Source organism: Trachymyrmex cornetzi, unplaced genomic scaffold (genome assembly GCF_001594075.2).
Source record: "Trachymyrmex cornetzi isolate Tcor2-1 unplaced genomic scaffold, Tcor1.1 scaffold147, whole genome shotgun sequence".
Classification (NCBI taxonomy): domain Eukaryota; kingdom Metazoa; phylum Arthropoda; class Insecta; order Hymenoptera; family Formicidae; genus Trachymyrmex; species Trachymyrmex cornetzi.
In genome coordinates, this window is record NW_017296059.1 from 6,913,095 (window position 1) to 6,931,779 (window position 18,685).

General features: G+C 34.5%; 2 protein-coding genes across 3 annotated transcripts; one reads left to right on the forward strand and one right to left on the reverse strand.

The window, feature by feature from the left end:
- Positions 1–135: 135 nt before the first annotated feature.
- Positions 136–2,437, reverse strand: aay (phosphoserine phosphatase). 2 transcript variants are annotated; one of them, XM_018502140.1, is made up of 6 exons: positions 2,257–2,437; positions 1,275–1,411; positions 979–1,113; positions 867–893; positions 521–684; positions 136–360 (listed from the first exon to the last, which is right to left on the reverse strand). In XM_018502140.1, the coding sequence occupies exons 1-6, from the start codon at positions 2,392–2,394 to the stop codon at positions 272–274; spliced, it is 690 nt and encodes a 229-aa protein (XP_018357642.1). In that variant the 5' UTR covers positions 2,395–2,437; the 3' UTR covers positions 136–271. The 2 variants fall into 2 exon arrangements, with proteins under 2 accessions (XP_018357642.1, XP_018357641.1); XM_018502139.1 differs by having other exon boundaries at positions 137–360; positions 521–682; positions 748–893; positions 2,257–2,436.
- Positions 2,438–5,808: 3,371 nt separating this feature from the next.
- On the forward strand, positions 5,809–18,670 carry LOC108757869 (G-protein coupled receptor Mth2). The gene is made up of 7 exons (XM_018502544.1): positions 5,809–6,747; positions 9,938–10,062; positions 10,775–11,405; positions 14,162–14,240; positions 16,630–16,814; positions 16,936–17,101; positions 17,624–18,670. The coding sequence occupies exons 1-7, from the start codon at positions 5,862–5,864 to the stop codon at positions 17,988–17,990; spliced, it is 2,439 nt and encodes an 812-aa protein (XP_018358046.1). The 5' UTR covers positions 5,809–5,861; the 3' UTR covers positions 17,991–18,670.
- Positions 18,671–18,685: the final 15 nt, after the last annotated feature.

Genomic DNA, 18,685 nt, shown 5'->3' on the forward strand with positions numbered 1-18,685 from the left:
AAAATTTTTCGGCGCGCGTTTCTGTGGGACTACATACGTAGTATATAAATTCACATAAGAATCATACAAGCATTAAGATCCAGCTAGACCGTGTAAAGGCTTTGATTTCTATTGCCTACAATTATTGAAATTGTATTAATTTCTATAATTTTTGTCATTTTGTTTGATCGATCATAATCGTCTTTATTTCGTGTGAATAATGTAATTTTTTATTTTGATTAATATCAAAAGAATTTAATTCTTATATCATTTTTAGAAAAATATTTTGTATCTATAAACATTTCACGAGATCATCAAAGTTTGTAACAAACCATTGCGCGCGTGATTTTACATTTTCCCTAATTACATTTCCTCCAAATCCTGGAACAAAAATAAATCTGTAATAATGATAATCAAGCAGATCATAGTTTATGATCTGCTCGATTATCATTATTGCACAACTTCTATCATTATTTTAACATGAAATATGAATGTTGCGAGACATTGAGAGACAGTTTTTTCAAGCAAATATTATACACACCTATAAATGCGTCCGCTGGCGGTGACGCTTCTAAATCTGTTGAGCCGTCACCGACATGTACGACAATCTTGAATCCTTTTTCCTCCTTAAGACGCCGTATTACTTCTCCTTTACCACCGCTTCTAGAAGTTGGTTGAGTCTCATCAAAGCCAGCATATTCTCCTACGATACACATTTGTATGTATGAATATATATTGTACATTCAAAACAGCTATAAATATGCATACCCGTGAAATAAAATTTTAATCTATTAGCATAAATATTCTCAGGTGGAATGTTAAGTTTGGCAGCAACTGGTGTGATAAGACAGCGAAAACCACCAGAGACAAGAAATACTTGCTTTCCTCGAGCTTGTAAAGTAGACACTAACTTTCTGAAATAAGTATTAAAAAAAAATTGTTAAAAATACACAAATCTTCGTTTACTCATTTCTATATCCTGAAAAATGAAAATCTTACTTTATACCAGTGGTAAGTGATGGCTGATGTGTATTTAAAAACTCCTTAACTTGTGTCATACTTGGATTTATGATTCCCAGTCTTATAGATAAGGATTGTTGAAATGTCATATCACCTTGCATAGCCTGCTTTGTTCTGAAAAATTTTCGATATTTTTGCATCGATGAAAGATGTGAAATCTGGTATCTTATTGCGAGAGTAAGATCCCAGGTAGAACACAAAATCATAATAAGATCAAGGTTGACATCAAGGTGAAGTCATTTAGAGAAAAAAAACGAACAAAATAAGGAATGTACAATTCAGTGATTTGTTTTCCTTTCCCACAGAAACTGGCTAGTTCATCGATAGCTTCCTCAGTTATAACAGTGGAATCTACATCGAATGTTACAGCATCCGCAGTTCTCCATATATCTCTTATTTGATTCGGACTCATCTAGAAGAATAATGAAATTAATAAACAAAGAAAAGGGAAAATTAAGTACAGGAAAACATAAGTTTTGTTTTGTTTTTGTACTTTTAAAATAATCGACTTGTAAGTTAGAAGAAAGAAACGGGAAGTCAAGATTGTACTTTTCATAATGGACGATACAAAATTTCCGCCAGGACTGTTTCGTCCTGCATGCACATCCGGAATATTTGTGTGTATAAAGACTCGAGTTCTCAGTGTTCTCACGTGATGTCATACGTTGTATCGTGACGTTCATTTACCGACGATTGACAATTGCGTGTGTGCGTCAATTGCGAAGCGGAGGCTGTGACCCAACAGAATAGCAATGACCGATTATCATGCTTGCGTCATACAGAGAAAAGCAGAAAAGAGAAAGATCACACGAGCATAAAGTGTGCATGAAACATGAAGGTTTTACCACCTGAGTGTAGACTTCCGTTTACATCCAGAGAAATGCAATAAGACATAAGAAATTTAATGAAATAAAACAAATGGATAAATAGAAAAGGAGAAAATAATAATTAGAAATTTAAAAAACTCTCAACATAAACGTATAAAGGCAGTTTTTTTTAAGTAGAAACGATTTCCTTTTCTTTAAATTCATCTATAGTTAGTACAGAGTCGCATTAAAAATCTTCATCTAAAACAAGAAGATGTATCTTATTGTTTTAGCCTTGTTATTTACATGTTAGACAAGAATAAAATAAGATCTGTATATGAAATTTCTGAACGCAGCTCTGCGGTATTCGGTTTGAATCGACTAGATTTTTATTCGAAGGTTCTATAATCATGCAAGTTGCAAGAATGCGATCGCGAAGAATGAAAATTACCTTGTCGACACCGGCGAAATTGGCAGGCCACGGCAAGCACAACGGACGGCAACGGCGAACGAACTGTGTGCCACCGCAGTACTGTAGTGGCAGAAGGAAGTGGAAGCTCCGTGGCAAATTTATCACGCGATCGACCATACAGTTTCATAAGCTATCTCGTAATCACGCGAAATTGTTGGCGGGGGGTCGAGCGCACTCGAGTTCGTTGAAACTTGTTTTTCGCGCGATCAATCCTCCTTATTTATGACAGATTCACCTTTGTTTTTCTGTGATAAGATATTACGCTCGGATAATTAATTGCTCAAATCTCGTGTAAATGTATAGCAAATAAATACAATTGAATTTTTCTAATTAAACACAATTCAGTTTCGTATGCTTATTAGGGGACTCGGATTTAATTGCTTTGAAAATGCATTTTTTATGTAACTGCTGTAAAAGATGACAAACAACCATTTTCTATAATTTTCCTTGTTGAGAAAATTACAGGGAATGGAAATTAAGTTACTTTTTAAAAGTAACAAGTTACAGTTACTCCGTTACCGAGAGTAAAAAAAGTAACATATAAGTTACCGTTACTTGAGAAAGTAACTTTTCCGTTACTTTTTTAAAGTCGACGACCGCCAATCATAGCGGACGGGCCTAAGGGCTTTCTAATCTTAAGCGATGCACTGTAAACAATTTTTGTGCAAAATTACGACTATTATAATGGGTAATTTTGAGATCCTCATAATAGTTGTAAACGTCCACGCGTTTGTAAATTTGCAATATAAAAATAAAAATAATTTCTTGATTTATAACTAAGCAGATTGTGGAAGTACAATTATTAGGTGTTAAACTTAATTCCTGCCGTTTTTCGTCTCCAAAATTGATTTGTTTCGAAGGGAAATACCTTAGTCAAAGCATTACTAATAAAGTATTATTAATTAGTAATAAAGTAGAAAATGGAGAAAATTACTTTGATTAAGGTATTCATGAAATTAAGGTATTCATTCATCTTCCCTTCGAAACAAATCAATTTTGGAGACGAAAAACGGCAGGAATTAAGTTTAACACCTAATACAATATGTATTGTGTAGTTACAGGAACGATAATATGACATTCGCACTATATATTGTATTATATGTGCAATTAACAGCACAATGCGCGAACAATTACTGTTACTTGCGTAAATAATATACTAAAATTTGAATAGTTACAGAAAATATTAAAAATATCCTGCTATTTATTACGTAATTTTCCATATAGAATAAGATATATTTACGCAATAAAAGCAAATTTACATAATTTTTGTGAAATTATACATAATTTCTGTAAAATTGTATGATTTTTTATATTTACAGGCCTAATCATGTAATTTTTACATCTATTTAGATTAAATGAGCAATGTTAAAATGACCGATAAACAAAAGTATATATTTTGTTATTCTACGATGATTTTTTACAGAACGTTTCTGTAAAAAGTTAACCTCCTCAGCGCTGTGTATAAATTCAATTAACTTTCTGTATTTTAATAAAATATTGCAAATTAAAACAGCTTTTTATTTATCGGTCATCCTTAACATATATTGTTCGTTTAATATAATAGACCTTGTATTTTAATTTGTTATTGTTTAACAGTTTAAATGAGTGTGTAATAAAAACTATATAATTGTATTAATTGAAAAAGCACATGTTATCTTTGCCATAACCTAACGACCAGTCACTCTGTCGTAACTTATTATATCATCATCATTATCATCATCATCATCACCATCATCATCATGATCATCATCGATAATTATTATCGATTAACTCTCAATATTCTCAATCATTCAATTATTTCTTAGATTGATAAAATATCAATAGTTGGCAATGTCGAAATCAACATGGACGATATATCGATTGGTGGTAACAGGACAAATTAAGTTTCGGCATTTTGCATGTAGATGGCACCGCTATTGAAATAGAATAGCAGCGCACATTCGAATTGTTTGGAGGAAGAAAAGTCCGCGATGTTTTTATCAGAGATTTTTACTTTTGGATAATTCGAAAGGTAGACTATAGACATTCGAGAGATACCTTATTATTGGATAATTTTAATCTTTCCTTTGTTTCTTCTGTAGATAAAGGCTACGTTCGGAAACGTCGCTCGGATGCCTCTGATGCCTCGGATTCATCATCTGTCCTTGTTTAACAGCTAATATTAAACAAGGACAGATGATGAATCTGAGGCATCGGAGGCATCTGAGCGACGTTCCCGAACGCAGCCAAAGAAACGAACGTGTTCGATGTAAATCATAATGCAATTAAGTAGACTATTATATGAAGTATGTCTACTTGCATCATGGAGTAAATGTATTCGATTTATACCATATTATATATCATACGTTCGCAATTTATAAATAGCTGTAATAATTCTTAAGATTATATTGATTAGCAATGTAGTGACAAGGAAATTTGAAAATTTCAAAATTAAGGAGGATTTGAAGTATCGAATTTTCATCATTAAGAGCCGGTTGTTCCATCTTTTGGTAAATTTTATCTGTGAGGTAAATCTGATAATCTATGCATGTGATTGGGTAATCTTGCTACTTACCCAACACGTAAAATTTACCGGAAGGTGGAACAACCGGCCCTCACTCTATCATTAACTCTAGAATTCTAAACTATTCATAAATTTGACGATAAATTCAAATTCATGGTAGCTATAATTAGGGTTAAAAGTTAGACCAGTCAAACGAGTGATAGTTTCATATATTACAGAACAAGCTCGAATAGAGAGGTATTTTATGCCCGTATTCATAGTCAGACCTTGTACTTAAGGCTTCTTTAAATTTATCTTTAGATGTTCGGTAGCCAATGAAATAATTCGTAGAATATCTGAAGATTTAAATTTAAGGAAGTCTTAAATATAAGGCCTGACTATATACGGGTATTGGTCTCCAAGTCCAAACAAATTTTGAATATATACAGGGTGTTTTCAAATTCGCGTCCGCGAAGTACAAGACGTCATATTTTACGCTAAAAGAAACAATTTTTTCCTTTTGCAAAATTGCATCTGACAAGTAGTTTTTGCAGGAGAACAGGTTGAAGCCAACAAATAAACGCAAAAATTATTTATCGGACGCAATTTTGTTAAAGGAAAAAGTTGTTTGTTTTAGCATAAAGTATCACGTCTGTTACTTCTTGTACTTCGCGGGCGCAAATTTGAAAACACCTCGTCACATATATAAAATTTTTCTTCCAATAAAATATTTATAAATAGTGTTTTTTTTGCTTTTTGTCAAAGAAGCTCAGGATTCTGTACGAAACGTAAATTTATGGAAATAGAAGATGATGGATGCAATTAATCCCGGTTAAATGTAAAATAAGCGGCGCTCTCCACTTAACAATATGGAATAAGTATAATAGTTATAGACACGATATCCTTCCATCGAGAATGGTCTCTTAAGCAAAGAAATCTCTGGTCGTGGGTGTATAAGCGCGAAGCGTCGCGACGCTCCGTCGTGGTGCGCATTCTCCGACGCAGATATGCTGGGCGTCAAGCGCCGGGCGCGAAGCGGAGCCACCGAGATGATCGCGCGGGTTGCGGCCGATAGTTTTCGCTCTTCAACGCCCTTGTCGCGATGGGTGGCCGCTCCGTAAGTTTTAATTTGGCGGTCCTCCTCGCTGCATGTGGTCTGTTGATAGCCGACGATACCGGCGATACTGCCGACGGACTATCGCTGATCAACGATCCGCGTTGTTCGCCATCGTTCAGCGTGAACCTCAGCTTGGAGAATAGCGTTGACGGTGCGGCGTCGCGACTTTTGGAAAACGGCAGCTTTTTCTACGATGGCATCGTCTATCCGGCTGAACTGCGCTGGACTGACGGCAATGTCACTTATGGTTGCATTTGCAGATTACGCAATTGTATCAGGAAATGCTGCCGAGATGATGAGGTTCTCCGCAATAAATCGAACAATTCCGAGATATGCCAGAAGATGCCTCAGAACGATACGGAGCTGATAACCGAGATACCACATTTGCGTCTATCGAGGAAGCAAATGACCAAGGAGATTCAACACATTGAAAATCTGAAGAATCACTTCCACCTGGTGCAGGATAATGTCTGTCCTAGCCAGCAATACTACACTATCTATCCCGATGACGACAGTAACGAGCAGATTATTCTCCAGGCGAATGGCAGCTTGGTGGACACTGCTGATGGGAAGATCTCTCCGTTTTGGAATTATTGCATTGATTGGAAGATGACCGTCGATCGAATTGGCGTCTTGGTTTGCTATACGCTGGAAGAGGAAGCAAAAGATTTTCATTATCATGTGGGCATCATGGTGTCCATTCCATTCCTCATTGCCACTTTCTTGGTATATGCAATTACTCCTGAGTTGAGAAACCTCTACGGCAAAACGCTCATGTGTTATGTCATCTGCTTAATTATCGCCTATGTCTTCCTGATCTTGGCCAACTATATTTACCTGTCTCCAATACGCGTGTTATGCTTCAGCACAGGTAAGCAGCCTCTTTATGTAATACTTATCCGTTATTTCTAACAATCAACACTCGTAAGTTGAGCCGTCGGCAGATATTTTTCTGTGATCGTGATAGAAAACTTGTTACGATTTTAGTAGAGTTGAAAAATTATTATGCGGCATTATTACTTTGTACGTAACGCAGGAAAGACTGATGATCGCATCTTACTGTGTGCGAAAAAATAATTAAAATGATAATCTCGTGCAAAGTCAATGTATGTCAATGTTTAAATCACAAATCTACATTTAATTTCGTGTTACCTTATTTTTTCTTCGAAATGATAATCATGGGAATATTATCTCGCGAGAGAATCTACACGAATGCGAATAATAAAGTAGATGACACTATGCGTTAATGAAATAATTACTATAATGTAATAATTATTAACATTCTACTTATGGAGTTAATTATTACTTCTAGGAGAGCATTATAATTCCAGCAACGAGTAAATTTGTTATAGGTCCTTTTAAAAAATGTCTGGTCATTTTGAGCGAGAATAACCGATATTAATATTCAATATTAATTTTTTAATATACTTGAGAGATCTTATAAAAAATGAGATATTTTTAAATCTCTTATACTATTTTAACTTTTTATATTTAGATTTTTATTCATACTGCTTTTAAAAATAGTTATCATGAATAAAATTATCATTGTCAATGTGAAAAAGATACATCACGAACTTATATTTATGGTTGTGAAGTTGGATGCTTAGTCATCAATGAATTAATCAACTCATATATATTAATTGATAAAACGGCAAAGAAGAAAATTAAAAATAAGAAATATTAGATAAATAAGAATATATAACAAAAAAATATATATATAGTATAAATATGATATACATATAAAGTATAAAGAAAAATTATAGATTTAAATACAAAACAGATTTTTCCTCTTTAATAATAAACTTTTAATAATAACAAAAGAAGGAAACTTTACTATAAATAAACACATGCACATATTGTATTACGTATAAATAAGTATAACATTGTATTCCACCATCAATATGGAGCACAAATCGTATGAATCAGCGTGCTTTTTTCTGCACGCGCGATTCCGATATCTCTGTGATTAGTGATGATGTAAGAATCATATACTACATTTCCTGATACAATTTAATCATCATTCGTTCCACGTTATTTTGAGGAAAACATGATTGAAAAGGTCCTTTCAGTGAGGAAAGTCGGGATCAGATCCGAACCAAGGATCTGTTGGCGCCTGTCTAGCCATCACTAACTTCGATTTCCCGTAAAACAAATGTTAACGATCCTTTCAATGAGTACGATGTGAGACGAGTACAAACCGGTTTTTTACGTATTATGTGTTGTATATCTTTATATTGGTCAAGCATCATTGCTTATAAGGTGGGATAAAAGTATACGTGAATAACGGTATAATAAAAGTATAATTATATCATCTTTGGATTTTCAATAACTTACTTTTCTTTTGTACTTTAGGGTGATAAGATCGAGAAAATATTAGCTGTGAGAACCTCTCACAGGAAATAAATTTTTTTTCTACGCCCGTACTATCGATTAATAGCCTCTTGAGATAAATCTTTCGGCTGTATATAAAATAGCACCTGGTAGAAATTGAAATTTTTGTTGCTCGTCTAATCATTCGTAAATCTATTCTCAGTTTTTGTAATCTTCCCGAAAATGTAATGGCTCTCCATTGCGGAGCATAAAGTATCTAAACAGCTTCTAAATTTACGTTGCTGCTGGATTGGTCAAGCTACCATCTGTAGACTATACTAGTTTGTCAATGAATCTTTTTTTTTCGAACCGCCCTATATGTGTGGCTTCGCAGCAGGTAGGCTGCTTCTCTAACGTAGTCGGCTCGTTGTCTGGTAGTCTCGTTCGGTTGCTCGCGCGAGTGTACGCATTTCTCGTGTGCTCTTCCTGCTTCATCCGACGCCAGGAAAAGTCGCGGCAAAGCAGAACATAGTGCTAACTTTATCGAATCCATCAAGATAACTGAAAGTTAACGCAATCGTTAGTGATAACAGTGCTACATTTGAATCCGGATGAATTTTTCATATTTCAACGATTTGCTTAAGAAAAAAGAAATCGTGCAATAATTTTACCACCGCTCGCGTTAATTCCACACACAATCTCCCCGATAAATAATCATATTGCATAAGTCAATACGTCATTATCAACTCAATTGATAATAACTCATTTAAATATACACCCCTTTTTCAGTTATTTGAATTATTGATGATCCCTTGGCTCACTTGACTCATTGATCATCAGAGTAGTATTCGCAGTATATTCAATAATTAAATATTTTTGCAACATAGCAGGTAAAAATATTTTTCACATAAACAAGTTGCTTATTTAACAAACAGTATTGGATAATCGAATTTCTGTACTGTATATATTAACTTCAATATTGTCAATATTTAACCGTATAAATGTCGCTGTATGTAGATACTTTGAGATCATCATTTATATATTTATATGGTTAGATGGTGTACATTTCATGAGAGCTATATACGTTTAAATGCAAATCTGTATATTTTAGTTATCAGTTAACATCTCATTAATCTTTTTGCTTAGAACCATAACTATAAAATAGCAATAATTAAACGAATAAAATTGTATTATCTTGATATACAGAATATAATTATAAATTATATTAGTAATATGGGGAGATAATATTTAAATATGTTACAAATTGTATTTGTAATATATTTACTTATGTAACTGTTTATCATTTATATATTTGTAACACATATCTGTGAATAGTATATGCTTTTTGTAAATAACTATATCTCATGTAACCAAGGATGTTGTTATAACCACATGATATCTTAAACACTGATTAAAGTTCGCACCCTTCTTTATCACTTTCACTCGATTGGTTCAACAATTCACGCACTGAACACAGCGAGACACAGTAAGGTTAACGAGTAATAAGAGATATAATTGGCTATATTTTATTATCATTTTATGAGACAAAGAGAGAAACTTACCGTATTTCTTCAGAGAGTTATCGTGTTTTTTATCTTTCTCTTTCTCTCTTCCGCTTCATTTCTTGTGGCACTTTCGTGAGTAAGCTTCCGCACGGCGATAACGTTGAGAGGCGGTGACGATAATTATTCAGAGTTGCTGTTTAGCAGCCTCATTAAATTAGTACATAATGAAACGGCATCTGAGAACAGCCCTGTTCATCGCGTTTCACACGGTCTTTGTCGCGGCTGCCACTTTCGAAAGCGATCAGGCAAAGGAAAAGCCAGAGGAATCAAAATGGAAGGAAAATTTTATCGTCCCTCATGTTTATCTGGAGGTAGAGATAATTCCAAGTTCAATTGCATACTATGTTGTACTTGGAATTTGTCGATGAGATATTAATTCGTCGCTTTGCTAACGCGTATTATAATACTTTGCTTACCTTAACGATATTTAATGCTGATTTCGATCGTTATGATGACTGATAGTAAATTTTCGAGTAATATAGTATTCGAGTATTCGCGAAATAATGATCAGAGACGATTACTAATTGTTTGTGTGCCGTAATTAATGACTTTTAAAAGAACTTGCATCTTGAGAATTAACTTGATGAAATGTGTAAATGCAAATAACCTAGATACAATGAAACATGTGGAACATTTATACATTTATAGACCAGAAGCTGCTTAAATATTAATCTACTAATGAATTACAGTAATTTGTTCATCTCTGATTGACTAATTCACATAGTGGCTTGGACTCAATTATGTTCTCTATTAACTATAATTGGATGTAATACGCAGAAAGGAACCAACATCAAAAAGTTGAGTAATATTCAGATAGTAATCAGAAAAATTCTACAGTAGCATGTGTGGATCTAAAAATAAAATAATTTTGCCCTAATTAATTGTATTATGTACAACTCGCTATCGGCTATATAATACTTTCAATAACAAAAATCTAAAAAATGGTATTTGGTTCCTCTTTGCTCATGTCCAATCGTGAATTAACATTATTTGTTTTCGTTTCCTCTGGCTCTTTACTCCTAGAAAACGATTGGCATCGATGGTGACAGCTCCGGGAAGCCCCGCATGTCGCTATGCTGTCGTGTCGGCACTTTCCTCAACGGAGACAATTGCGTGGAGGCCACCATGAACGGGACGGAAGCGGTACAGTTGCCAGTGATCTACGAAATGGATCTTATATCGGCGAATGTCACTGCAAGTGACAAATATTTTGATTTTGTAATATGGAATCCATGTGCTGGTATGAAACGATATTCTTTGAATCCGCGTGTATACAAGGACGACGAATGGTATCTACTGTCCAATGGCTCCATAATACTACCTCTGTCTGAAGAGCCGGAGGAACGTCTCCTCGACTATTATCAGTACTGCCTGGCGCGGGTGGAAAGTTATGAGTATCCGGAATATATGGTGTTCTTCTGCGATGAAGCGATCGAAGACGACGGCGGGATCATATATTCCTCTGGGATGCTCGCATCCGTCCCGTTCCTGGTCGTCACATATGTTATCTACTGGTTACTGCCCGAGCTGAGGAATCTGCATGGTCTGACATTACGCGGATACGTCGGCTGCCTAGCGATGGCGTACAGCATACTGGGGGTGTTGCAACTGACACCGCAGGAACAAATTCCAAACGGCATCTGCATCGCAATCGGTATATCTATAAAATGATGCGATTTCTATTAACTCGTGTTATACACAAAGAAGATTAATGCTAACTTGCGCGGTGGAATTAATTTCTAACTGCAGGAAACATTACTGTTATCGGTTTCCAAATATGATAATTTCTTTACGAATTGTTTACACACACACACACACACACGCGCGCGCGCGCGCGCGCGCGCACGCGCGCACACACACACACACACATATATATACATACATATATATGTATTCATATCATATGTATTATGCATACTTCTGTAGAGACCGCGTCAGACCGGATGAAACGTGGCTTTAGAAATCTTACGAATTAATGAGATCTGTTCAATACACGAGTACATGACAACTTTCTAAATGCTCTCGCAATATCTGCTTTTCTTGTAAATATCGATACTAATATTTAAAAATTTGTTGTAATATCATTTACAGTTCATTATAACATATATATGCATAAATTGTTTATTACTCAACGAATGAGAAAGTCAGTATTCTGTTTCAGTGATATACAAGAAATTATAATTTATTCATTTTTTTAGATTATATAATTAATTATACAACTAAAAGTTATTTTCTATATTTTGCTTCTATGCTTGCCTTGTACATTTGCCTTGTATTTAATGTAGTCTGCTTCTTTCATTCAACTAACATAGAATATATATTCCACTGATTTAATATAGAACTTTTCAATACTTAAAAATTTGAAATTTATATAATATGGTGAAAATGTACGTTTAGCTCAATTTGTTCCATTTAATTAGTTTAGAAATTATCTTTAGATCTTTAAAGATATTTTTTTAAATCGAACGCTTTGAAAAATGGAGTGTAAAATAAAGTTTTCTTAGACATCGATTGTAATAATTTATCTCGGTTGTTCCGAGACGAACCGGAAGCTCGTCTTAAACCTGAGAAAGTGCTAAAAGCCCTTAAAAACAAATAAATGCAAACATGTCATGCTACACATTCCCCATACTCTCCGAAAAACAAACTATAGGACTCACCTTTAAGGAGTCTTCCCTTGTTCTGTCATCTTTAGCCGAAACAGGACCTGTTTTAACGAGGTGCCTTCTTTTTCATCGTTTTCTTCCTGGCATTCACTTGTACGTTTGCTGCAACACACGTTCGTCCTTCGGAGAAAAGTGTCGCAGTCGCGGCTAAATGTACACAGACTGACGATATCACGCGTATCTTCGTTTCCGCAGTTTGCGATATCGTTGCGGTTGTTCGATATCTGACTACGAAGTCGTTTGAAGAGAAAAGCAAGACGGTTCAGTAAATTCGACGTGTCGACGGATCGACGATGCATCGACAAAATCTCGCGCTTTGGTGTTACACGCTTTTATTTGTCGCCTCCTCTTCCGAGCCTTGGGGAAATTCCACGACGACGAGCGACGATGTAAAGTCGATACGATATAATCTACATAAAAATTCCACCAAGAATGACGAACAGTACGAGTTTCGCGCTAACTCCACAAATGACAACCATGAAGATAATGACTCGGTGCAATATGCGTTTCATGCACAGCGATCCGTGAAAAATCACGAGAGCAGCAATCAAATGCTGATGGAACTTGGCGCGAATTCTACAAAAGCCAATGATGAGAACAACTCCACATTATACAATGGAAACTTGACGCAAGTTGAAGACACAAGCAACTTAACGTTGTACGAGCTTTCCGAAAAGTTCTATCAAGATGAGAAAAATATTGTTCCTTACCAGATGTGCGAGAACATTACATGCATTCCGCTTTGTTGTCCTTTCGGCAAACGTCTGGAAATAACACAAATTAATGATACTATTAAAGAAGAGTGTGTTGTTGGGCAATTTAATTATCCCTTTCCCGATGTATACGAGTATGTGATAAGCGATTCGAAGAGGATACCAATTGGTAAAAAATTGGATCAAATTTTTCCTCTGACTATTCATGATCCGTGCCAGCATCAACGTTATGTGCTTGAACCTGAAACTAGACAAAGTGATGAATATTTATTTCTTAGCAATGGCTCTTTATATCAACCAAATATCGATGAATTTATCGTTACACCATATTGCCTTGCCGTCTGGCAAAATGATGAGAAATTTGATGTAACTATTTGCTTCGACAGTGAGGCTGAAGACGTCCCGGAAGAAAATAAAAGAATACCTATGGTGGGTCTAATAGTGTCCTTGCCGTTTTTATTGGCAACATTCGTGGTGTACTCCATACTGCCGGAACTTTGGAACATGCATGGCTACACGCTGCGCGGATACATCGGCTCGTTGTTCGTCGCGTACACATCTCTCGTAATAATTCAACTAATCCATCAGGCCGTAATATCGTATTCCGCCTGCATCGCATTTGGTACAGCATATAATAATACAATAAATGCAGCGTATACATCTATTTTACCATGTATATTCGCGTGTCAATTATTCTCTTCCTCTCTGATAACTGGAAAGTAAAGTTATTAAAACAATGAAACGAATAACCAGTAAAATTTAAATCTGGATACAGAATTAATTTGAAAGTTCATTGGATGAATATCTCTCTTTTTTCTTTTTGTGAAAATTAGCAAATTTTTGTGTCGTGATTTTGACGTAATATTTAAAAATCGAAATTGAAATAGTTTTTATTTAATAACATATTATTTTCAAGGTTTTTACGATTTTTAACTGTCAATAAATTTATAATAAAATAATGTTTTTTCAAGAGTAGATCTATTATCGGCACTTTAATGCATGATTAATAGCCGTTTATTCAACTGTTTCAGCTTTCATCATCCACTTCTCGTTTTTGGCAAGCTTCTTCTGGCTAAATGTGATGTGCTTCGACATTTGGTGGACATTCGGGTAAGCTATTAAAATATTCCATACTATCGAGCCATATTCATTTCATCTGCCATCAAACTGATTTATTAAAGACAATCTTGTAATATAGTTCTGGAACGAAATGGAACGAAGACATTTAGACTTGAATCTCGAACATAATTATTCGTAAAACCATTCCATTTTTATATACATATAATCGATTTATATTTGATATATATTTTCAATTATAATTTGTACAATGTAATTTGATATATATATTGTATATATTTATTTATAATTGAAACATTAATTACGGTTTATCAAGGATAAAACTTTTCCAGATCGAGTTCTAGGTCAAAATAAGTTAATTGATTCGCCAAATATTTTCACAAGCGCCACTTGATCCGGCGCTTGTGGTAAAGAAATTTGATAATTGACAAACACTAGGGGAAATTGATAGCGACAGGATGCGAATTAATATCCGGTACGTGACGACGTGCGTATGTGGCGCAAACACAGCCGAGTTAATTTTGATCTCCTTCGCGCTTAGACGTCGCGTCAGTCCAAGAAGCTATTCGAACAGGCAATATTTGTGGACGGAAAATGTCAGTAGAGCATATCCTCAAACACTGACATTCACGAGTTGCGTGAATATGAACGTTGAATATATCCATTTAACAATGAAAACTTGTTAATGCATACATAATTCAGTTTATTAACGAAACGTTTCAACGCATTTTCTAAATGAGATTAAGAAACGATATCAATATATAAATCATTTGTGATCAATTTAACAGTCAATCAATAATAATCAATCAATTTAATATTATATCATATATTTTAGTCACGTCTATGACATACAATACATCCTTTTTTTTGTACTGTCATTATATACGTTCGTGTGGAATGCTATAAAACAATTTATTATCTCTCGCGTGTCAATGAAATTTCATGATGCGATATAGTCGTGTCGCTATTTACTATTGCCGTGCGGAGATGAACTGACCTGTTGTCGCCAAGCCCGTTTGGGGGTGTGACGACTGATGTGTACGCACATTGCCTGTTCTCTTGTAATCAATTACGAGGGTGTCGAGCGCGTGTGCAGTGGATCGTACTTGGAACTGGATTAATTTCCTTCTTTATTGCGTACACGCATCATACGCAACATTATTGCCGTCGCTACGCGTGTCCTCGCGGAAACATGAATCATCCTTCGGCTTAGTAGAATTTTATATATGTGTTTGTGTCATTTTAATAATCAGCTTTTAATTTTAATTCTTTCATGTTATCGTTAATATCTATCTATTCCACTCTTCTATGCGTTCCATTTCTTAGTCCATATTTAAATCAAGTTCATTATATTGCTACAACTGAAAAGAAAAGATCATTAACTTATGCAATAGATTATTTTATATAAAAATTTTCATTTAAAAAAATTACGTTTTCTATATGTATTATGACTGTGTTCACTTTGGCGCTCACAACGCTTTAAGCGTCGTTTCATACTTATTGTTTATTAAATATTAAACAAAGACAATTGATGTTCACAAGCGCTGTAAGCGCCAAAGCGAACACAGCCTATAACATTTAAACTTAATTGTACAAAGAACCACCTATTGAATTGAGATTGGTAGTGTTGAAAGACATCTTTGAAAGTTAGGGGATAATATTTTTCACATAGCTTTTAGAATTTATAAATTATCTTTGTTTACATTTCCTGGGTTGCTACAGAAAATGAATTTTAAACTTCCCTGACTTTTCCAGATTTTCCAGATGAAAATGGAAAATTTTCCATGACTAATATAAAATATGTAAATTTTAACATTTAGACTCTAGGATTGTAGGAAAGCTGTATTATTAAAAACGCCAAAAAAGCTTAATAGCATAGTAAAATTTTGGATGCAAATTCAAGCCAACAAAAAATAAATTAGTTTTGAAAAAAAAGAATGCAGTTACGACGAAAGAGGGATCAAATAAAAATACTGAATACAATATAAATTTGAATTATTTTGTTCAAATCATTTAAAGTGCGCAAGTTTTGAATTATAAACGTTAGATATAATATTTAAAAAATTATAACAATTATATTTGGAATAGGAGCAGTTTCAGGAAATTGTGAGCAAATTTTGAAATTCCAGACTTTTTTACATTTTCCTCTGATTTTTCCCGGTTTTCCAGGTCTGTGGCAACCCTGATCTCTTAAATAAATAAATATAGAAAATTAAATTTGAAATATTTTTTAATTATCAATACGTATCATAGTTGCATCGCTTATATAGCTTATAAAATAACTGAACAATATTTACGCATTGAACATATTTACGAGAAACTATGCGACTTAAGGCGATAGTTATTTTAATGTGCATTTGCATAGCAACTTGTTCTACTTGTGGCTAGCTCAATATGATAATATGTAAATCGCATTTTACAGGGGATTCCGTTCGTTACAAGGAAGCGTAAAACAACGAGAGAGAAAAAAATTTATTATATATTCAATTTACGCGTGGGGAAGCGCTTCCCTTCTCAGTATCATTTGTGCCATCATGGATTTCGTTCCCAGCGTGCCAAAGGAATTGATCCGACCGGAAATTGGTGTCACAAAATGCTGGTTCAATAGTAAGTGGATGTTTACTGATAGTAACAATACCGATTTTCATTAAAACCATGATCAAATCTGAAAATTGCCTACATTAACACGTACAAAATACGACGTATAATGCGAGAAATTAATTTTTAGCGGACGAGGCGAGGGCGTTATATTTTTATGGACCCATGGGTCTCACCGTTATCTGCAACATTTGCTTGTTTATCTCTACAGCATTAAAAATTGTGCGTCACAAGAAGGACACAGCTCATCATTTGAGAGGCTCGGAAAGCAGACGCCACGATGACAATAAGCAGTGGTTTGTAGTACCTACATTTCTGCACTGACGTGATAATCATATTAATATGATATATGCCGATATATCAGTTTCCGAACGGTTTTGCATAATGTCGATCGGTCCTCGTTCCCGTAAAAGATGATTATTTTTAGATGGCAACTTTCCCATGCGGTGGTTTGCTTTCATAATTACGAAATCTTTTGAAACAACAAACACATTGCCGCCGTTTCGAACGCGCGCGCAGAGATTCCTCGAGAACGTCTGTGATTCTCGAAAGAACGACAAACGATCGTGCGAATAAAATCAAAGTGATTACCCTTATTTCATAAAAACGGAAATCATATGTCTTCAAAATTTCTTAAGAAAAACTGAGCAACTTTCTCCCTTTTAATTTAAAACTTGATTACGAGAAGATATTTATCTTTAGTAAAATTGATTATTTCGAATGCTTTCGTCCATAATACAATTCTTTGTTTTAATAATTCTAAATTATATAAGATGCATATATACATAAGATACAAAAACAAATGTATTTGCATGCAGGTTTAATCTGTATCTGAAGTTATTCATCGTGATGGGCATAAACTGGTCTATGGAAATAATATCATGGCTATTCAAAAATGCGCCGCCATCCATCTGGTATCTCACCGATCTGACAAATACTCTGCAAGGTCTTATCATCTTCATTATATTCGTATGGAAGAAGAAAATAAAGCGGTTGCTGTTAAAGCGTTTCGGTTGTCAGGATCGCGATTTCTTCTCCAGAAACTCAACACGCAGTGGCAATCACAGTTCAGCTTCGCGTACCTGCACTACTACATCAGGCATAATGTCTCTGCAGGAGAAGGTCAATCCTTATGTGCAAACAAATTGCCGCGCGAAAAGTTCATCCGATGAGGTTGATCCTTGAATGTTGCAATGCAAGAGAAAGATTGCACTATGTGGAATAGAAATCGATGATTATAATGTGACCAGGTGGTGCCGTAATTTAATTCTCCACTCGAGAATTAATTTTACATTGCTTGCGTTGATCTCTCTTAAGAACACCAAAATTGGTGTTTTCCACCTCTCTTTTTTTATTTCTTTAAAATGTACTTACAAGTTTTTTTATCTCTTTTACAATCCAAAGATGATTAAAGAAATTAATTAACTCAGGTAGAAAGGTATCGTCTATTTGATTGAAGTAATTAATTAATCGTTCTCGACAAATCTGACGTCCTACCATTGTAAAAATAACGTAGATTTGTTACAACCACATAACGTCATACAAACCGATATCAAAAATATGTTATTTTCGTGCTATTAATGGCATAAATAAATAACGTTATTAATTGATCACTATAATGTTACCAATATATCGTCGATTAGTCATTTATCTAATGTCAATAAGTATGACGTTATAAATACGTCGTAGAATGGATAAATGACGTCAATGTATAATTTAAAATGACTAACTATTGACGTCAAAATAATTACAACTTGCTACCTGCGAAATTACTTGCGTCTATTATCGTCTTCATTAAAATGATAAAAGCATTATTGTGTATCATATATATTGACTGCCGTATGCCGTAATTTTGTATAAATTTTATTTTAATATATAGG

Excerpts from the sequence above, each read along its gene's own strand:
- aay (XM_018502139.1), bottom strand. The coding sequence starts at position 2,394 with ATGGTCGATCGCGTGATAAATTTGCCACGGAGCTTCCACTTCCTTCTG. Across the intron at positions 1,114-1,274 it reads GGAAAACAAATCACTGAATT|AACAAAGCAGGCTATGCAAG; the intron begins GTACATTCCTTA and ends AAAATTTTTCAG. Across the intron at positions 361-520 it reads GCCAGCGGACGCATTTATAG|GATTTGGAGGAAATGTAATT; the intron begins GTGTGTATAATA and ends TTTTTGTTCCAG.
- LOC108757869 (XM_018502544.1), top strand. The coding sequence starts at position 5,862 with ATGGGTGGCCGCTCCGTAAGTTTTAATTTGGCGGTCCTCCTCGCTGCA. Across the intron at positions 10,063-10,774 it reads TCCCTCATGTTTATCTGGAG|AAAACGATTGGCATCGATGG; the intron begins GTAGAGATAATT and ends CTTTACTCCTAG. Across the intron at positions 16,815-16,935 it reads CACAAAATGCTGGTTCAATA|CGGACGAGGCGAGGGCGTTA; the intron begins GTAAGTGGATGT and ends ATTAATTTTTAG.